A 23,419-nucleotide genomic window follows, 5' to 3' on the forward strand; every position below is an offset into this window, starting at 1 on the left:
CCGCATGTCAGGCTCTCAGCTCAGCTGGAAGCCTGCTTCTCCCTCTCCCTCTGCCTGCTGCTCCCCTTGCTTGTGCACTCTCTGTCAAATAAATAAAATCTTTTCCAAAAAAAAGAATGCATATTCTGCTGTTGTTGGCTGTAGTGTTCTATAGTTGTTAACGGTCTAGTTGGTTTATAGAGTTGTTCAAATCTACAACTTCCTTATAGACCTTCTGCCTAGTTATTCTATCCATTATTAAAACTAGATCATTAAAGTCTTCAACTATTATTGTTATTTCTGTCAGCTTTTGTTTCATATTTTTGGGGCTTCTATTGTTAAGTACATATATGTTTATAATTGCCATATCTTCCTCATGGGTTGACCCTTCTATCATTATAAAATGTTCCTGTTTATCGTTAGTGGCATTTTTGTTTTAAAATCTACTTTGTTTGGTATTAGCATAGCCACTCCAGCTTTTTAATGGCTGCTGTCTATGTGATACATCTTTTGCCATCCTGTTACTTTCAACCTATTTGTACCCTTGAATTTAAAAGGTGTGTTCTATAGATAGATAGCAGGTGCAATGTGATTTTTTTAAAAATCCAATCTAATAATCTCTGCTATTGGTAGGGTTGTATAATCCTGTCTAAGTTTAATGTTATTATGGATATTGTTAGGTCTATGTCCCTCATTTTTGTCATTTACTTCCTCTAGCCTTCCAGTGCTTTTACATTAAATGAATATTTTCTAGTGTAACATTTTAATAACTTTAATTTTAATAATATTTTTTACAATATATTTTTTAGTTACTTTCTGGGTAGTTTCCCTTGGACTCACCGTATACATCTTATCAGAATCTACCTCAGATTTATACTAACTTAATTCCAAAAGATAAAGAAATGTTATTTCTACATAGCTCTATTCCTTTTTCTCCCTTTTTGTAATATTATTGTTTTTATATGATAAATATATTACATCTTTATATATTAAAAATACAACAATAAACCATGATATTTATTTCTTCATTTAATTTTACATCTTTTAATGAAGTTGAGAGAAAGACAGCAAAAACATATGTCTAAAGTGTTTGTTATATCAACTTTCTTATTCCATTTCTGGTTCTTTTTTATTGGTTCTTGTGGGTTTGAGTTGCCATCTTGTGTCATTTCTTTAGCCCCCAATTTTGTTCTCACTTATTTTCTTTATGCTGTTATTGGCAAATATATCACATATTACATGTTATATGCCACCAATATAAAATATGTAATTGCCTTATTCAACTGCTTTTTGCATCAGTTAAGAGAAAAAGTACTATATTTTAGAATTGCTTAATTACCTTCACTGACCATAATAAGGAGCTTATTTTATCCATAATGAGTTGTTTTTTCATGTGGATTTATCTGAGGTCACTTGCTTTCAGCCTAAAGTACTTCTGTTAGTATTTCTTAGAAGGCAGCTTTGAAAGCAATGAATTCTCTGTTTTTGTTTGCCTGGTAATGTCTTTAATTTTCCAAGACAGTTTTTCTGGGTATGGAATTCTTGGTTACCGGTTCAGCACTTTGACCATGTCATCCAACTATCTTCTGACTTCAACGGTTTCTAAAGACTAATCAGCTATTAATCTTATTGGTGTCCCCTTGCATGTAATGAGTTTTCTTTTTCTTTATTTTTTTTTTAAGTTTTTATTCAACACTTCCATACATCACCCAGTGCTCATCGAAAGTGTACTCTTTAATCCCCACCACCTATTTAACCCATTCCCCCCCACCTCCCTTCTGGTAACTGTGATGAATATTTTTTCTCTTGCTGCTATCAACATTTTCTCTTGTCTTTCAGTATTTTTACTATGATGTGTTTTTAATATGGACCTTTGTTGTACTTCTTTGATATGCAATGTTTTTCATCAAATGTGGTAAGTTTTAAGCCATCATTGCTTTATTTATCTATTTTTTAAAGATTTATGTATTTGAGAGAAAGAATGCATGCAAGGGAGTGGGGTAGGGGCAGAGGGAAAGGAAAGAGAGAATCTCAAGCAGATTCCCGGCTGAGCATGAAGCCCATCTCAGGGCTTGATCTCAGGACTCAGAGATCACTACCTGCGCTGAAGGCAGACACTCAAGACGCTATCCTCAAGTTCGTTAATTCTTTTTTCTGTCAGTTTAAATATACTGTTGAGGCCTTCTAGTGAACTTTTCATTTTTAATTACTGTACTGTTCAACTACAGAATTTCTATTTTTTCTATTTTTAATAATTTCTATCTCTATTGAAACTCTCTATTTGATGACACATTGTTATTGTACCTTACTTTACTTAACAAATCTTAACAATATTGAGTCTTCCAATTCATATATATATATATATATATATTTAGGCCTCATTTCATTTCTTTCAACAATGTTTTAGAGTTTTCACCTGGTCCAAGAATATATGTATTTTCAACTTTTCAAAATATTGCTAAACTATTTTCCAAAAACATTTTACTGGTTTGGATTCCACCAGGAGTGTTTAGGAGTGTTTCCTATTTTACTTCCTCACAAATACATGCTTTCATCAGACTTTTTAATTGTCTCCAAGTAATAGGTAATGATACAGTATCTCACTACAGTTTTAATTTGGATTTCCCTAAGTCCATGAAAGGATGAACTGTTTTTCATACTGATTAGAAACTATGATTTCCTCTTTTGTAAACAGTTTGTTCATATCTTTGGTCCACTTTTCTACTGGGCTGTTTTTATCTTATTGATTCATAGAATTTGATATATAATTGGATATTGATTCTCTTTAAGTTACATTTAAGTCTTATCCTATCTCTAGCTTGTCTTTCTATTTTGTTTACTGTGTGTTTTGAGCTGCAGAACATTTTATTTTTAATATGGGTAGAATTAATTAACCTTTGCATTTACAGATTGGGCTTCTTATGTCTTAAAAAAATCCTTCTTATCCCTAAATCATAATCTCTTGCTTTTCACACTAAGAGTTCACTAACTTAGATTTGATTTTTTATATGCTGTGAAGTAATAATCCAAATTTTTACATAGGTATAGCCAAAAGTCCAGCATCCTTTATGTAACAGTCTGCCTTTTCCTTATTTACATACCATTTCAATGTATAATTGGGGGTAAATTTTATTTTTTATTTGCCCATTTTCCTCTTTAATTAAGAATTTAGTGGAGAGATGCACCATCCTATTTGCCATTGTATCCCTGGTCTTAATATGCATAGTTACTTTTTAATATTCACTGGATAATAAGTAGGAATAGGCAAGAGGGAAAGAAGCGTAGCACACACAAAACATGTCATAGAGTAGAATGCACGGTCAAAAGAAAAAGTTGCAAAAGTAGGAAAAACCTGACCATAATAATTTATACATAATATTTTATATTTTATACATAATGAGAAACCAATAAGAATTTCAAGCAGAGAAATTCTGCAAATTTTAAAGCCTGACAAAAGCAAGTATTAAGACAACATACAGCAACACATACTGTGCTGGAAGAGGGAGAATAAACTATTCAAACACTGAGGAGGGCAACTTGGTAATATCTTGTAATGCTGAAGATATGTAGTCTACAAACCAGCAATTCCACCCCCAGTATTTACCTTCAAGACACTCATACATGTGCATGAGAAAAAAGGTCTTAGAATGTTTACTGCAGTATTTTCTATCATCTTTAAAACTGGAAAGTCTAACATATATTAACAGAAAAATGAGTATGTAACAGCACAGTAATATAATGTAATACCATTCAATAATTAAAATAAATTAGGACTGTATATATCACCATGGATAAATCCCATAAACAATGCTGTTCAAAAACAGCAAGTTTCTGCACACTAATTTTCTATAAAGTTAACAGTGCTATGTTATAGGAATAGAACAAAATCATGCATGAAAATAACACTAAATTTAGGACAATGGTTACTTTGGGGGCAAGAAGTAAGAACAGAATCAGAGCAACAACAGGCCATTAATGTTTCATTTAAAAATATACAGATCTGAAGCAAATATAGCAAAGCATTCAGATGTGACAAAGCTGGGTGGTTGGGTGTATAAGTGTTCATTACATTACTCTCTCTGGTTTTCTACTGAAGGAAAGATTCCTTTGGTGGCGGTATGGAAAATGGACTGGGTGGGGAAAAGGCAAAAAAGGAAACAAAGAGGTCAGAAGACTTTTGAAGTCCAGTGAGAAATGACAAGCAGTACCAATGAGGATAAAAACTGAGGGCCTGAGAAAAGAGTGAAACTGAGAGATACTAAGAAAATAAAATCAGCAAGATTAGGTGACAGATCAGATATAAGAAGAACAAAGTGGAAATTTTGAGTTCACAGGCATTCTTCCTCAAAATTGGAAAATATGTGGAACGGGTTTCAGGAAATGAAGACCTACTGAGACTGAAGGGCCTAGTCAATACTGCAGTGAAAGATCCAACAGGAGGCAATACAGCAAAGTGATTAGCATCACAGGCTCTGTTAACAGGCGTCCTGTGTTCAAATCTAGATTCAACCACTTAAACACATTAATTAACCATTCCAAACCTCAGTTTCCTAACCTGTTAAAAGGGGTGTTAATAAAAACAACTATTCCCACAGGTCTCTGTGAGAGGAAGTTAGATGCCTGTCAAGTGCTATGTGAAATCTTTGATACAGACTATTTCTTCAATAAATGCTTACAGCTACCATTTATGACTCTTCTTTCTCATTTATAGCACATACTTCTATACATCACTTCCTCAATGATTCCACCTGGGTTCCTGAAGCACTTATTATGCATATGTACAAATTTCAAGATGCTTAGCAGTATACTTTATTTAAACTTGTCAAATAATTTCACTAAAGTCAGCATCATTTTCCAATTCAAGAACATACCCTGTATCACGTGAATGTATTACACATGAGATCTAGACCCAAATCCTATGGAATTCTACTAAATACATACATTCAATCATTATCTAGTAGAAAGCATATGAGCAATATGCCAGCAGGTGATAATAAAAAAGGCGGAGACAGCCCTAACCCAAATTATAGTCAATATATGTTTTGCTAACAATTACAATACAGTGTAATAATGCTAAAATAGGGTGCTAGAGAACACAGAGAAAAAGGAACCCTCCCAGAATTTAAGAAGCCCATCCTAAAGGATGGGGTATCTGATGTGAAAGATAAAGTAGGAGTCGGCAGAGTAAGGCAGGAAGGTGGTAGTTTGATTTAAAAGAAATAATGTTCTAGGCAGAGAAAACATTTTGTCCAAAGGCCCAGAATCGACAGAGAACACAAACTGTTAAAGGAGCTGAAAAAAGTTTAGTACACATAAAGTACGCAGCACAAGTATGGAGGACTGAAAGCATGAAACTGATGACATACATAGAAAAAACACTGGGAAGAACTTTGTAAGTCATGCTCTCTATGATTCAATTACAAGAGATAATGCTTAAGAGTGTTTAGTACAGTTCCTGATAAAAAATAAGTGCACACTAAATATTTTTTGCCTACTAGTATCTAACACTCTCCCCTTTTTTTGCCACAATTTGGAATGTGACAATATACTCACCAAAAAAAATATTTTCCATCGGGTCTTCCTTGGTTGGTTGCCAGAAAACTAGTGTGTAGAGAACTTATAAATGTCTTAGACGGTCTGTTTCATTTGTAAAATGGAAACCATAATATCAACTTTGAAAAAGCAAAACAAAATAATATCAACTTTGCAGGATTACTGGAAGGACTAGACGGAGTATAAATAGTTCCTAGAGGAATGCCAGGGCACATATCAAGGACCCCCCCAAAAACCTCCTCGAGGCTCCTATAAAGGCAGATTGGCAGACAAGCCAGACAAAGGGAAAGCAGAAAACTCTGGCTTCCCTTTAGGACTGTGCAGCGGGAATGCCTTAGAAGTAAAATCACTGTAGGACTTAACACTCTTTGAAAAAACAGCATAAGATGCATACACCAAAAATGTCAAATTATAATGAAAGAATCAACATCAGTCTGATGATATGTTCATTTTTTCCTAATATGTGAGCTCTTTCAAAAAAGAAAAATGACCATCCATTATTCACTTTTTTTCACAATTACCTTGTATTAAAAGTTATATAAATAAGTCTTGTCTTTTTCTGTGACCTGTTTCTTGATATCTAAATCTCTCATATATTTTTTTTCTTTTTTTTTTTAATACAACAAGCAAAAATTTTGGACAAAAAATTCCTAAATCCCATTGCTGTAAACAACCAGTGTCATTCTACATATTTCTTTCCAAGTATTTCAAATACAATTAATATAAAGGCTTTTCTACTCCATGTTGTACTATTCTGATTTAAGACCCAGACCAAACAAATATTGGATTAGTAATGTTTGAAGAGTACTCACTTTTGTGAAAGCAAAATAGCAAACTCTCTGGGTACATTTAAAATAAGACAATTTATCATAATTTGATTTATTCTCAACCTTCGAGTAACACATCTGGGATTTCAAAAGAGGCACCCTGTATAAATTTCATACCATGTAATTTTTGTCTGATTCTAATTTGTCCTACTATCAAACTAAAACATTTATTTCTAGTTACTCTTTTTTTCTCCCTAATGGTCTTGTTCAATGGCAGATAAATTCTAAGAAAATTTTATTGAAATGGCAGTAAAATATCACAATATATTTGACAAAGGAGCATCAGGCTATGTCACTTTCTTAAAAAGCAAAGAAAATAAACGTGAAATAAACTCAAGGATGATATTAACAAAATCAAAGAAAAATTTTTCCCACTATTATATGACTATTACAAACAGAAAACCATAAATGTATTGAAGGTTATGCTAAATTTCCCATGGGAAAAAAGCTCAGTTCAATATAAAAAGCTTATTCTAAATATTTCAAGTAAGAAATCCTTCAATGTTACTAATAGAAGCTATGAATCCAAAGGAGATAAGACCATCCTTAGGACTTCTTACAGAGAAGGCTTGGAAAGAGTTATATTTCAGAAGAAGAAAACCTCATAGATCTTACTCAGTGTCACAAGTACACTAAATATCCAGTTAGGGTTCACATAAACGCCCTCAATAATCCTTCATTATGCCCTAAGATCAATTCATCCAAATTTGCTAATGCTAAAGTCTCAATCATCATACGATGAGTCTCCTCTACATTAAGGTGATTTAACTGTGGCCTCTCAAAGACATGTCTAGCTCTCCTGGTCCTCATTAGTTATCATGTAGAAATGCTGAGCAATGGGCAAAGAATATACTGGAAACCACATAAATAGGTGCCCCCCAAATCCCAGAACTACTAAAAGAGTAAATCTTTTGTTTTAAACCTTGAAATAAATATAATAAGGCAAAATCTATTGAAGTGTTCAAAATACTCTTAATTATTTAATGACTAGCCACATAAAAAATATTCACTAACTCTGCCAATCAATCTTCAAAGAAAATGGGAAATCTAGGTGTAAAACAAGCAAATTATCTCGCATTGCCTTCAATACCAATTAATCAATCGATTTCAATTGATCAATTAAATTTCTTAGGTAGAAATCTCCTAAATACATCATTCAGCTTAAAGCTGTTATATGTGAACATCTTTCTTCATTTTCAGTAACATTTAAAAAAAAAATCTCTAGTAAAAACCTACCTTTGAGGTTCTTTGAAGTTGATCGCCAACATACGTTTTACGAAACTGATCCAAGAACCACAGAATTGCAAGCTCTATTTTCTCATTAGAACACTGAGGCAATCCGGTATCCATTAAAGATATAAGCTGAAAAACTCTTTTCAGGAAGGAGAAAAAAAAGCTTCAGTAAAAATTCTTGGAGAAACAACATTAAAACATTTATCATCAATGTCATGTAACATATAATCACTGTAAAAAAGTTGAAAAATATAAAAGCTTATAAAGAAAATATTTTTAAAACCATCCGAAATCCTACTACTAAGAGATACTACAACTTGGTCTAATGCCTTCTAGTCTTTTTCCTAAGACATACACATACATATACATACGTAGAAACCTACAAGGACACACTTGCATATGTACAAGTAAATACCTATAATTATATATAATATATACATATATAAACTAATATTTATATCTATATAAAATTTTAGTAAAAGAAAAATGACAGTGAATGTGTAGTTTTGTATTTTACCTTTTCATTAAAACTTACGTGTTTATATAATTATATATTTGGGGGTCACATCATTCAAAATATTAAAAAAAGAGGTACACCAGTCAAGTTATCATTTTTTTCAATGAATAATAAAAATTTTACCTGGAATAATTTACAAGATGATTTTAATAAAATCAAGTCTTTTTAATGTAAGTACACAACTATTATTACCAGATAATCATAGATGAACTGAAGGTTAAGTCAAATTTCCTAGAGAAAAAATTTAATTCAATATAATGAAAAGCTTAGTCCAGAGTTTTCAAAGAGAAATCCTTGTATTACCTATCTATTTTCATTAAAAATTTCCAGCAGATGGCTGCCAAGTGCCTGATGTTAACAAAATCACCTTATTATAATCATCTTTTTAAGAGCCAAGAGGTAGAGGTTGTTGAGGACCAGCAGCTTTTTCTCCTTTTTCTAACTGCACAAAGGCAGCTACGTCTAGCCCTGATCTGCACGCTTCCTTCCATGCATGCACACAGTAACATATACACATACTGTTAATAGTTTATATGTCCTTCCAGAGATTTTTTTTAAATGTATATAGAGGCAAATCGACTATATATTCTCCTCCCAACTCCATTAAACATATGGAACATACTATACATACTGTTCCAAACCTAGCTTTTTCCATTTAACTATTTTACAGATCTTTTCATGTCATCCATCAAGAGCTTCCTCATTTTCTCTTGCAGCTACTTAACATTTTATTATATGAATATACCATAATAATTTCAAACATTCTCCTACACATGGGCACTGTTTATATTTTTTTTACTGTTGCAAAAATGCTGCAATTAACCAACTTGTACAACTGCAAAAATGCTGCAATTAACCAACTTGTACACATCATTTCACGCATGTATATTATAACATACACTTCTAAAAGTAAAACCACTAGTTTAAAAAACATAAATTTCTATAATGTTGATAGTTATTAATAAACTGCACTCCATAGAAATTGAAACAATTTATATTCCTATCATCAGTGTAGGAGTGTCTACATACACTCATAATTCAGATGATATGAAACTCTAAAATTCATTGAAATCTGAAAAATAACATCTCAGTACAGTTTTATTTTGTATTTCTCTCATGTCCATGAGGTTAAAATTTTTCCAAGTTTTTAACCCATATATATTTGTCCATATCCTTTGCCAATTCTTTCTACTGGGCCGTCTTTTTATTGTTGATTTCTACAAATTCTTTATGTATTAGAAAACTGAGTCTTTTGCCTTTGACTTAGCTGTAAATATCTTTCCTCACTTTTCACGTCTCTTGACTTTGATTATGGTGTTTTTTTAATGCCATTGAGAAGTTTTTGTTATACAAAATTTTCATTCGTTTTTTTAAGATTGATTTATTTCTTAGAGAATGCGGGAGCACATGAGTTGGGGGTGGTGCAGAGGGAGAGAATCTTCAAGCAGACTCCCTGCTAAATGCAGAATCAGACTCGGGGTTTGATCCCACCACCCAAGAGTCCGACGCTTAACTGACTGAGCCACCCAGGCACCCCTTTCATCAATTTTTAAAATGGATTTTGTGTAATAACGAAGTCTTACCTAAATCTAAGGTTTCTTTCCTTTCTTTTTCTTTCTTTCTTTCTTTCTTTCTTTTCCACATTTACCTCTCTGATACATTTGAACTTATCTTGAACACATTTTGTGAGATATGGATCAACATTTTTTCCCCATTTTTCCCATTTTAGCCAGGTGCTTCAACACCATTTCTTTCTTGTATAGTCTATCTTTTGCTCACCATTTCAACTATATCCCTTATCATATACACTAGGTTCATTTACGCATTCAGATTACTTTGTCGGACCTTGTACTCTATTCCAGCGATCAGTCTCAATAAATATATCTTGATCAATTTTTTTTCATATTATTTAAAACTTTTCCAAAACATTATTTTTAACATATGTAAAATATTAAAGACTATCGCAAAATTTAAGCATCTCATTTTGAATGTAAATTTCTATTTCAGGGAAATATAACTACTGCCCTCTTCCCTACTTCCAAAGAATTCTACAGAGTGTCTAAGTTATAGCATATGAACTTCTTTTAAAAAGCTGGGACTTGTGGGGCGCCCAAGGGGGCTGAGTAGTTAGGTGTCTGACTCTTGGTTTTGGCTCAGGTCATGATCTTGGGGTTCTGGGATTGAGCCCTGAGTCAGGCTCTGCACTCAGAGGGAAATCTGCTTGTCCCTCTCCCTCCCCCTCTGCTCCTCCTTGCACTCTCTCTCAAATAAATAAATAACAATCTTTCAGAAATAATGAAAAAAAAAAAAAGAAAAAAGAGTTGGTACTTGTTGCCAAAGTGTTATGAAATAATATGTTGAAAACCATTTTATAGTTATTATATCCTATATTTATATTATTTAAAAGTAACCTTCATTTACCAAATATCTTTAATACCATTAAAATTTATGAAGGGAAATTTACTGAAGAACAAATTTAAGAATTAGATTACTGTAGCCAGGTTGCTGGGGTTTTTTTTTCCCCTAAGAAGATGTGTTTATTCTGTAATTTTGAGAGGAGTAACAAAGCTGACTTTTAGTCTGGGTATTTCTGAGTTAGCAGATTGTTGGAGTAATTTTTAGTTAAATAAATAGATATATGCATCAAACTATGTCTAGATCCAGGTGATTTTTCACGTGACTTAAACAGGCATATCTTTTTTTTGAATTCTTTACTTAGTGGGACCTCCCTTTTCCTACTCTAGCTCTTTGTTGATTCTATGTACTTATTCCTTTACTTTTATTTCCTTTTTATAGTATACATTCCAAAATCCTAGGAAGATGTGAAACCAGAAGACAGTTTGTTGGGATGCCTTTACAACTCAAGTTAAGCTGGTGATTTACATTTGCCTAAGAGGAAATGGCATCCCAGCAGGAAAGCAGGAAAGAGTTCCCAGCAGGGTACAGGATCCATTTGTCAAAGAAGTTTTGGTAGTTGTACAAGAAGTTCAGCTGCAACAGCCTCACATCCAAATAACCACGGCTTAAACGATATGGATATTTATTTCTCTCTCATGCAAAAACCCAACACAGTGCTCCAGGACTAGCTAGTGCTCCACAGTGTATCAGAGACTCAGGTGCCTTTCATCTTGTTGTTACACTTGTCTCCATTCTCACAATCACTTTCTGGTCGATGATGGCTACCTAAGCTCCAGCCTTTACATCCACATGTCTTGCACATAGCACATCTGCTTACATAGATCTGCCTAGAACATAATCACATTGCCATGCCTAGCTGCAAGAGAGTCTAGCAAATCTCGTGTTTATTCAGGTGGACACATGACTCGCAAAAGAATCAGATATTCTCCTACTTCAGAAGAAGGGAGGAAGAGACACTGTATAGCTAGAGTCTCTGCCAGTGTGGCCACTGTGAAAAGTACTTAAGACCAAAGCTTGTATTGTATATATAATACTCACTTTCAGTTTTAATTTATTGTCCTACATTTATTTTTTTCTTTATGTTAAATTATTTTTGGTAAAGAGCATGGAGGGAATAAAAAGACAAATATAACATTAAATAATTTTGGTCCAAGTATAAGCACACCGCTTCAAATTCAAAGAAATGAATTTTGGATAGTCAGTTGTTTGTATTTCCCTACCTATCCAAATAAATAAGTCAGTCAACAAATATTTGAGGGCCTACTATACAGCAGGTGTGCGTTAGAAGTTCAGAATATACCAGTGAACAAGACATAGACATTCCCAGTCTTCCAGATATCTATAGCCTATACAGGGAAAGACATAATACAAGCAATTAAAATAAAGAACCACAAGTGCTGTAATAAACAATACAAAGAAATCAGTGAAGATTCATAATATTCTAGGATGGAACAGGGCAAAGAAAGAGCGTGTTGAGAGAAAGGAGAAAGCCTGTTTAGCTAACTAGAGAGGGGGAAAAAAGGATGGCACATTTAAGAGCTGAAAAAAGTTAAATAAGGCTAAAAGCAATCAGTGGCAGGAGATGAGGCTAATGAGACCGGCAGGAGCCAGATCATGAAGAACTGATGAGCCACGTTGGTTTTAATCCCAATAGCAATGGAAAGCACTGCAGAGTTTGAGCAAAGCACTGACATAATCAGATCTGTACTTCAGAAAGCCAGAGAGGAAGCAAGGTATCCATTTAAAACTGTAGCATGAACCCAGATGAAAGATGATAGGAGCTAAAATGGCAGGGGAGATAGAAACAACTGGACTAACTGGCCTAACCAGAAGGCAGAACTGATAGGATTTGAAGATGAAGACTACGTGGATGTTGGTGAGAGGAAAAAGGAAAAGTTAAGGATAACTCCTGGGATGCAGGCTTAGACAACTGAGTGGACGGTACTGAGACATGTGAAGAGAGGGCTGGGAGGGGAGGGAAGAGAGTTTAATTTCAGTCACTGAACTGAAGACACATGTGGCGCAGAACATGCAAGTGAAACAGTTCAACATGTATTTGGAAGTCAGAAGACAAGAATTACTAGAACAACAGAGAATCGCTGAGCAATGCTGAGGGCTCAGCTGAGGTAAAAAATGATATCTTAATTGACAAATGGTACCTATATATGGAGGTGTAAAATTTCTTTTATTATCACTCAACAAATTAGAAAAAAACTCTGAATTCCTTCAAGGTTAAGGTTTTGCCAGGCAGATGAGATAAAAATACAGCAGTGAACAAAGCAGATAAAGCTTATTCCTTCCCTTACTGTAGTGGAATGAACAAATAAACATCAAGAGGTAATAAGTACTATGAAAAAATAAACTAGGATAAGAATGTTATTTTGGATTGGGAAGTCAGAGCAGGAAGAGATAGCCGTGTACAGACCTGACTGCAGTGAAGGAGTGCTGTATAAACATCTAGAAGGAAGCATTCCAAGCAGAAGAGAAGTGCAAAGGCCCTAGAGTGAGAACATACTGGTAACACTCAAAGAACAGCAAAGAGGCCAGTTTGGTTGAGCTGACTGAGAAAGGGTAAGAAACGAAGTCAGAAAGGTAGCAGAGGAAGCTCTGAGCCATGACAAGGACCCTGGAATTTGTCCCGTGTGTGACAGGAAACCCCTGGAAGCTTAATGAACAGAGATGAGCAGAGTAACATGATCTCATGGGAAAGAAGGTGAAGTCATCCATAGGATAGCAGAGTTTGGGGGAGAGAACAAAACTCTGAGCTAGCTGTCAAAGGTTTCAGTGAATGATGAGGGATGATGGGGAGATGAACAGGTCAGAGAAAGAAGGAGAGACGGAGGGTGGCATAACCGAGAGAAATAAGCCTGAAAGAAGCAGCCAATCTACTAGCACGAGCAAACTGAGAGGTTACAGGATGAATAAAACAAAATCTCTGGGTAAACTCTCGAGAGGTTTACATTCTGATAATGATGAATGAAACTGAAATGACTACAAAATTACCTTTATTTAATTAGAATTGCATGGCCTAAGCACAAATAAATTTATTTGCTAAGTTAAAGCATATTTAAATATATTAAAGTAGCATGTTTTAATTAAAATGATCACAATATTGGGAGCTTTTATGAATATTAACCTTTTCCCGATCAAATAGCATATAGGTTTTTGGCAGAAGCTTCACGATCTTCCAATCTGGTAGTTCTCCCAGGAGTTAGAAAGGTATCATATAACAACACATAGAAGGCAACAGTGTTATGGTTCCGGTTACTTGGAACGTCTTCATATGAAATTGATATTTTAAAATTCTACATAAAACATCATTCTTATTCAATTTAAAATCTCAATATTTCAAAACACATATTCATGTTTTTTCTATGCCTCACTTTGAATCTGCTTAGTCCTGTTTACATCCCCACCAACCTCACCACTACCTCTCACCCCACCCCTGGCCTCAACTACTTGCCTTGTAGCTCCAGTAAAAATTCACACAGTTCCTGCAGTTGTAAATCCTCACCTAGGGCAGAAGAGAGGCCTCTGGCAGCTCCAGCCCCTACCTCCCAACTCAGCAGGACCAACAGAAGCTCTGGCTTCCCCAATGGCACCTCAAAGAGGCCAGGGAACACAGCTACGAAGTATGAAAAAGTTAAACACCCCAGGAGTAGACTTTAATAAGAAATGGGACACAGAAATAAGTAAACTAATAAGAAACAGGACACAGAAATAAGGAAACAGAAAAATGACTTGCCCGTAGTCCCCCATCCTCCCACCATCATCATGGACTGTTTTCAAACACAGTGGTTCCATGCGGCCTCTGGGGAAAACTCCTGTAACAGTGAGCAACCAGGTGTGTAATGAACCACCTTATACATTTGATCTCTTTATTCATGGTAGTTATGTTCTATAAAGGCATTGTGAAAAGTGAATTAGTGAATACTGAACTACTGCGTCCCCAAAGGAGATACAGGGTTGGGTTCCTGAGGAACTCTGATCACAATAATTTCATCAATGAATCAACACATAACTTTGTTTTATGTGTGTTTCTCTTTAAAGACATCTTATTTAATATACTGTTGATTTATTAACATTGAACTCATGGCCAATAGCAGAACAACTTGTGCCTGAATGAGGCTTACCTAACATACATATTTTCTCTGTAAGGTTCTTTACAGCTTTTTTGTTGTGCTTAGGAACACCAGACAGCACTACAGCACTATATTGGGGGCCACTGTAAACAGCAAAACCACCAAAAAAAAGCACAAAAATGTGAGATATATGGCACAAAATAGACAATGGAAAGGACACTTATTTACAGCATGAGCCTATGAACAAGAAGGCAGAGCATCTATTCAACCCCAGCTGGGAAAGTGGGTATCAGGCAACTCAATTTTTCACCACTAAGCAAATATCCAAAAATGACTGCAGTAGCACCATGAGCATTGATTTTGGGGTTACAAATAAATTTTAGCAAGTATACAAATCCACAAAAATGGAATCTGTGAATTAGGAGCACCGACTGCATTTGTTTTCTCTTATTCTCTCACTCCTCCTTTTCCTTCATTTTTTCCTTTTCTTTCTTTTTTTTTTTTTTAAGATTTTATTTATTTATTTGACAGAGAGAGACAGCCAACGAGAGAGAGAATACAAGCAGGGGGAGTGGGAGAGGAATGAAACAGGCTCCCCGGAGAGCAGGGAGTCCAATGTGGGGCTCAACCCCAGAACGCTGGGATCATGCCCTGAGCCAAAGGCAGACACTTAATGACTGAGCCACCCAGGAGCCCCCCTTCATTTTTTTCTTCCTTGAAAATGCACCATTCTCCCCACCCCTCAATAAAGCCTTACACCATAAACTTTACCTAACGCTTGTTTTCTAAGGAATGGCTAAAACACAAATCAAATCTTATTTAATGTTAAATATGTCTGTTGCTTAAAGAAAAAATTAAAATTTTGTACTTGGTAAATATACCCCTGCTTTTGTTTATTTCCTTAGCAAATATACACCTGCTTTTGTTTATTTCCTGTTATGTATTTCTCAGGAAAATAATGCCAGTGGGTATTTCTCTTCTTGATGATGAAAATCTTAAAAAATCAAACTAACTATAGCAAAAATTATACTTACTTTTCACTTTACTAAATTATGTAATGTTATATTAAAAGATGGCACAGAGGCAAATTATTCACTGTTTAAAATTAACCAAAGCATTCTAAGAATGCCCCCATTCAAATTTTAAAGTTACTTGATATTAGAAATAAATCTTAGGAAAGCTAAAAATATTTGTGCTCCATTGACTCGTTTCACTAAAACAAGGGCTAGTTTAAAGGTTAAAAAGAGTATGGAATGAAGAGAAAATTTCTACTCAGAATGGCAACAAATTTATTAAATACTCAGGGATGTATTTAAGAATAGTAAGGAAGGAAAATGCCACAACTAGGTCCAATAATTTTAAGGACTTTGGTAGGAAGATAGTGGTGTGTCTTGGGTGGTGGCAAAATTGGGGTGACATACATGTGGTCAAGAAGCAATGGATCATCAGTTACCCAATACAAGCTTTGTTTATGATCACTGACTAGATTTTTCACTTCATGACCATAGCCTTAGTAAGAAGGAATGAATTATTCCCTTATATTTCTATTCTACATGGAGGAAAACAGATGTCTAAGATCAGTGGAAAAGAATGAAAGGCTTAGAAAAAGACCTAAGAATTTTGTGTAAAGATATAAGCAGCATTTCAAAATCAGTAAAGGGTGGGGTTTGCACCAACTGGTTAACACTATGGAAACTTTGGAAAAAGTATATAAAACAAATGTCAAATGCATTAAAAATTAAATATAAAAAGCTGAAACCATAAAAGAACTAGGAGAAAATCTAGGTGAATGTTTTTATTATCTGGGTGTGGAACAACCTTTCTAAGTCTGCACAAAGGGGAAAATATGAAGGGAAAAATTCATAGATCTCAATATAAAAATATTTAAATCCATTAAAAGAGGAATTTCTAAAACAAAAAACATGTAGAAAACATTTTCAAAATGAATACTAAATATTAAGATCTTTGATATACACTGAGTTCTTATAAATAAATTAGTAAAGATAATCACAAAAGAAGCTAAATGATACAATCTATATATATTTAAAAACCACAAAGAGAAAATACAATTGGGAAAAATAGGAATGGAGAAGAATGTTTGACAACACTTTAACCAAAGCAACAGAAATTAAAACAAAACATTTGTTATGTATAAACTGGCAAAGATAAGAATCCTATTATCTAGTGTTCAACTACAGAAAAAATGGTAGTCTCAGAGCCTTTGAGTTCAGAGAATAAACTAGTACAACTCTTCCAGAAGGTCATTTGGTAATAAGTACTGAAACTCTTTAAAATGCTGCAGACCATTCAACCAGCTATTCAGCCTTTAGGAATGAACTCTCATGAAATTATTTTGACCTACATAAAGATATAACTAAAAGAACATTCACCTCAAAGCAGTTTACAATATAGAAAAATTGAGAAACAACCTAAAATTCCAAAAACTGTGGTACGTTTAAATTATGGTACAGCTTAGAATATTTAATGTCTAGGTAAAATGTTTACAATATTATGCTTGCTTTTTTTAAAAGAAGTGTTTGTGGGGGTGGGGGAGGGGAAGGGGCTGTTTGGTAATACAGTGCTTACTATTTGCCAGGCATTGTTCTAAACATCTTAAAAATATTAACTCATTTAATCTTATAATAGCCCAAAATGAATTAGGTATTATTATCTCCATTTTAGTTTACAAAACAGTATTATAGTATAATATAATTTTTGCTCAAAAAATGTTGAAAAAGACACATATAATGTACATATATCCTCAAGCACTAATTAAAAACTCAAAGGTATTCAGCAAAATGACAGAAATAGTTACCTCCAAATTAATATATGACTTTTCTTTTTATTTGAAATAGTTAAGTATTCAATAAAAAAATATATTACTTTGTTAAAAAGAAAAATATTATTAAAAAAATAAATTAAAATATATGAAAACCAACTCACGTGTTTTCCTCAGTGTTAAGGAAGTAATTCATTGCTTCTTATTAAGACTATGGTCATAAGGTGAAAAATCTAGTCAACAATCATAAACAAAGCTTGTATTGGGTAACTGACTATCCATTGCTTTTTGACCACATGTATGTCACCCCAATTTTGCCACCACCCAAGACACAGCAATTTTGCCTGCTTTATCAGGTCCTAAGAAATAAAAAGCAAACTAAATCTTCATCACACCATTTGAATACAAGTTTAAAATATATTTGACTATAACACTTACTAGAGATTTGACTTCCACAAATCAGTTAACCTCCATACCTTGGTTTTCTCACCAATAAAAAGAAAATAATACCTTCCTCAAAAGACCAGGTACGAAATGTTTTAACTCATAATATCAATTCAAAACTAAATTTCTTAACTACCTAGTAAATTTCTGTAAATTTTATGGCCATTACTTACCGGCAGGATAATTCCCCATCCATAGCATCGTGTTCATCTGTACTGGTGTATGTTAACCTTCCTCCAACAACTGTCCCAACTAAGTATACCAGCCATGCAAGACGTCCTAATATAGAACAAGACAGAAAAATGTTTAGAGTAGTGACAGAAACAATGCTTATTTTGCAGAGAATTCTAAAATTGGCGAAATGATCTATTCTTCCAAACAAGTGATAAACTACTGTGAACTCAGTCCCTGACAGAGAGCGGAGAGTGGGTTTTAAGTTTAGCAAGGCGGTATAACAGTAAAAATGGCAGACTTTAGAGGCAGAAAAAACTATGTTCAAATCCTAGCTCCAACAATTTACTAGGTGACCTTGCCTAAGTTACTAACCTCTTTACATCTTAGGGTTTACATTTGAAAAATGGAGAAAATAAAATCTACTCTGGAGACTTATGATTAAAATTAAATTTGGTAACAAAACACCACAAGTAATGTCTAGATCCAGGGCTGTTAGTAAGTACTAATATGATCCAATGAGCAGCATCTTTTCTGAATGGTCAATGTCATGTTTAATTCCAGTCTGATCATTTTTAATATTATTTCTGCTTGAACCATAATAGATGGTAATAAATTTATCGCCTTTGTATTTTTATGCCTAACTTTTTAAAATCCGAGACTTTCATTGTTCAAATCACATAGTTTGACGACCAAATCAACTTCTCGGACAGTATTAGCAAGGGATTAAGTAACTTTACAACAGTGGCACATGTGGAATCTACAATTTTTGCAAATCTTATTTTGGGGCAGCCAAAATTGAGTGGTTCAGAAATGGAGTTATTTATTGAATGATTTTTGTTTAAGCATATTATTTTACATCTCTAGATTCATTGATCTAAGTATCAGATTCTCCAAAATTTTTAAGATCTTTATGAATAATTAACAACATACCAATTATCTTGCTAAAAAGAAATTTTGTGCTATTCTTAGGGACTGATTTTTCAAAGATGACCAGGCTATTTCATAGTATCAAAATCAATAGCATTTCTGTATTGAGAAACCTTCCCAAGTGAACTAAAGTATTTTTCACAAGGTACTGATTGGAACAGTCACAAAAGAGGCTGTCTGTGCTTCTTGGAAGACTTAAGAAGGATAAATACCTACAGAAAAAGAGCACATTCTTTCTATATTCCTGTGAATACTAGCAATCATTACAACTTAACTCCCTCTGACTTCTGGAGAGACATTAGCCTATTGAGGTGACAAACTTCCCGTAAGTTAGAAATACAACTTGGCAAGTACCCACATCCCCTATTCTATCAGAAAACAAATGAATAAATCAGAACAGACCAATTATGCAGCCTTGGACATTAACAAGGTGAAATAGATTGAACAGGAGAACAAAAACACTAATTTGATCAAGTAAGTCATAAAACAGACTCAAGCTTCAAGATGTGTATAATTGTAAAAAAAAAAAAAAAAGAAAGAAAGAAAGAAAGAAAGAAAAAAAAAGTAACAGAACAAAAAGCCCATGTAGGAAACTGGAGGCATTAAGAAAGTTACCTATATATTTCAAAATTGTTTTATGACTAATATAATAGTCTATTAATAACATACACTATCCCCTGATGACCCTACTTCCTCTGTGGGTCCTCTCAAGTGATTTCTTTTCCACACCTCCTATATCTCAGACTTCCAGCATGGAAGTAGGTGTTCTTTTTTTTTTTTTTTAAGATTTTATTTATTTATTTATTTATTTATTTATTTATTTATTTATTTATTTATTTGACAGAGATAGACAAGCAGCGAGAGAGGGAACACAAGCAGGAGGACTGGGAGAGGAAGAAGCAGGCTCCCAGAGGAAGAGCCTGATGTGGGGCTCGATCCTAGAACACCGGGATCACGCCTGAGCCGAAGGCAGACGCTTAACGACTGAGTCACCCAGGCACCCCATGGAAGTAGGTGTTCTCGATGTTCCTCATTTCCACTTCCAAAACATACTGCTTCTCCATCATAAAATCACTCAGCTTTACATCTTCTGTCATCAAACTATACTACCAAATCCCTTTCTGGTTGCAATAATCTACTCTCCCTCAGGTTATTTTCCCTTATTTTTTGAAGATGTTTGTTCCAGGCTTGCTGTCACTCTTTCCAATAGTATTTCAATCATAATCAGCAGTAATTTCAATATGTACAAAGATGAATCCCAACTCCAACAATCCTTCATTCCACTGGGAATCTCCAACACATAAACCTAGCACTGTCTTTTTCTAACAACGTTACTGAAATATAATTCACATACCATACAATTTACCCACTTAAAGTATATAACTCAATGTTTTTTTTAATAAATTCACAGGGTTGTACAACCACCACCGAGACCTAATTTTAGAACATTTCAATCTCTCCCAAAAGAAATTCCACTCCATACCTCTTAACCCCACCCTCCAGCCCCAAGCAACTACTAATCTACTTTATGTCTCTTCAGATTTTTCCCATTCTGGACATTTCATCTGAATAGAATCATTTAACATGTGGTCTTTGTAACTGTCTTCTTTTACTTAGCATAATGTGCTTAAGGATCATCCCTGCTGTAGTTTATATTTGTACTTCATTTTTTATAGCCAAAAAACCATTCTATTGTTTGAATTGATAGTTGCCAGTGGGGAGGAGGATGGGGAGGATAGGCAAAACGGGTGAAGGAGAGGGGGAAATACGAGTTTCCAGTTATGGAATGAGTAAGTCATGGGAATAAAAGGCACAGTATAGGGATTATAGTCAATGAACTACAATAGCATTGTATGATGACAGATGGTAACTACACTTGTGGTAAGGATACCATAGGTATAGAGAAGTTGAATTACTACGCTGTATACCTGAAACTAATGGAACACTGTGTGTCAACTATATTAAAAAGAAATTCCATTGTTGGACATAACACATTTTATTTATCTATTCATCAGCTGATGGGCATTTGGGTTGTTTCTACATATTGGTGTTAAAAATAACGCTGCTACTTACAGAAACAGCCCAAGTGTCTACTAACTGATGAATGAATAAGAAGACATGGTGTGTGTGTGTGTGTGTATATATATATATATATATATATATATATATATATATATATATATATATATATGGTAGAATATTACTTAGCTATAAAAAGAATGAAATCTTGCCATTTGCAATGACATGGATGGAGCTAGAAGAGCATTATGCTAAGTGAAATAAGTCAGTCACACAAATACCATGATTTCACTCATATGTGGAATTTAAGAAACAAAACAAATGAGCAAAGGGAGGGGGGAAAGAGAGGCAAACCAAGAAACAGACTCTTAAGTATAGAGAACAAACTGATGGTTACCAGAGGGGTGGTGGGCGGGGGGAGGAGTTAAAATAGGTGATAGGGATTAAGGAGTGCACTTGTGATGAGCACTGGGTGCTGTATGGGGAGGTGTTCAATCACTATATTGTACACCTAAAATTAATATTATACTGTATGTTAACTAACTGGAATTTAAATAAAAACTTAAAATAATACTGCTATGAATATTTGTGCAGTTTTTATGTGGATATGTTTTAATTTCTCTTGGAAATATCTAGAATTGGAATTACTGAGTCATATGATACCTAGATTTTTAACATTTTTGAGGAAGGGCCAAACTGCTTTCCAAAGCAGCTGTACCACTTTACATTCCCACCAGCAATATATGAAGGTCCAAATCCTTGTCAACATTTGTCATTATCTGTCTTTTTTACTATATCTATCCTAGTGAGTGTGAAGTGGTATCTTGTAATTATGACATGTTTTTCCCTGATGACTAATGGCATTGACCATTCTCACATATGCTTACTGGCCATTTAATACCTTCTTTGGAGAAATTCTATTCAAATCCTTTGCTCGTTTTTAAGATTTATTTATTTATTAGAGAGAGAGAGAGAGAAATAGAGAGTGCACAAGCAGGGAGGGGGGCGGAGCAGGAGGGAGAAGGAGAGGGAAAGAGAATCTCAAGCAGACCCTGCACTCAGTGCGCAGCCCAACGTGGGCTCAATCCCACAACCCTGAGATCAGGACCTGAACCAAAACCAAGAGTTGGACGCTTAACCAACTGAGCCACCCAGGCACCCCTTCTCCGCTCATTTTTAACTGAGTTGTGTTTATTAGTGAGCTATAAGAGTTCTTTATTTATTGTAGATGCAAGTCCCTTATCAGATATATAATTTGCAAATACTTCCTCCCATTTTCTGGGTTGTATTTTCACTTTCCTGATAGTATCCTTTGAAGTAGTCTAAGATTTTTAACTGATGTAGTCCAAATTTTGAATTTTTCTTTTGTCACTTTAGCTTTTGGTGCATATCTAAGAAACGATTGCCTAACCCAAAGTCATGAAGATCTACTCCTATGTTTTCTTCTGAGTTTCATAGTTTTAACTCTTACATTTAGGTCTATGATTCATCTTGACTTAATTTTTGTGTATGGTGGGAGACAGTGGTTCAACTTCGTTCTTTGCATGTGGTATCCAATTGTCTCAGCATTATTTGTCAAAAAGACTATACTTTCGTCATTGTATTGTCTTGCCACTCTTGTCAAAGAGCAACTGATTATAAATTGGAGGATTTCCTGGACTTACTGATCTAATGTCTATCTTCATGCCAATTCCACAGTCTCAATTACTGTTGCTTTTTAATAAATTTTGAAATCAGAAAGTGTGAATCTTTAAACTTCATTCTTTTTCAAGCTTATTTTGAATATTCTGGGTCTCCTGGATTTCCTTATGAATTTCAGGATCAGTGTGCCAATTCCTGCAAAGAAGCCAGCTGGGATTTTAACAGAGATTGTGCAGAACCTGTAGGTCAATTTGGGGAGTACTGCCATCTTACCAATATTAAGTCTTCTGATCCATGACCATAGGTGTCTTTCCACATAGTAGATCTCTAATTTCTTTCAACAATGGTTTATAGTGGTCAGTATATAAGTCTTATGCTTCTTTTTTTAAACTTACACCTAAGTATTTTATTCTTTTTGATGCTATTTTAAGTGAACTGAACTTCATTTTTATTAATTGGCAATATATAAACATACCGTTGATTTTTATTGACTCTGTATCCTGCAACTTTGTTAATCTCTTACTAGTACTAATAGTTTTTTCGGATCTGCCATTTCTTCAGTCTCTTACAAGCTTAATGTCTTCTCTATCCTGCTGAGCTAGCTTCAGTTCTATGCTCAATCCTCAATCGTTATAATCTCTGCATTGCACACCACTTCAATTCTTCTCTTGCTCTGACATACTCATCTTACACAACCATAATTGTTTAAATCCAATTCCTCACCTAGTCTTTGCCTACACTCAGACAATTTAATTTATAACTGGAGAAAGATACAACCATGCTGACCAGTCTTACTTTGGATTCACCTTTTCAGTAAGGCCTTCCA

General features: G+C 34.4%; 1 protein-coding gene across 4 annotated transcripts in view; it reads right to left on the reverse strand.

Moving 5' to 3' along the window:
* Positions 1 to 23,419, reverse strand: part of RANBP17 (RAN binding protein 17) — a 319,506-nt gene that overhangs the window by 240,573 nt on the left and 55,514 nt on the right. For all 4 annotated transcript variants that reach the window (XM_087867811.1, XM_087867812.1, XM_087867810.1 and 1 more), the window contains 2 exons: positions 18,006 to 18,111; positions 7,596 to 7,731 (listed from right to left, as the gene is read on the reverse strand). In XM_087867811.1, coding sequence (XP_087723937.1) covers positions 7,596 to 7,731; positions 18,006 to 18,111 — 242 coding nt within the window. The remainder of the gene's footprint in view (positions 1 to 7,595; positions 7,732 to 18,005; positions 18,112 to 23,419) is intronic.

The sequence above is a fragment of the Ursus americanus genome, chromosome 15 (assembly GCF_024610735.1).
Source record: "Ursus americanus isolate L20-20 chromosome 15, mUrsAme1.1.p, whole genome shotgun sequence".
Taxonomy (NCBI): domain Eukaryota; kingdom Metazoa; phylum Chordata; class Mammalia; order Carnivora; family Ursidae; genus Ursus; species Ursus americanus.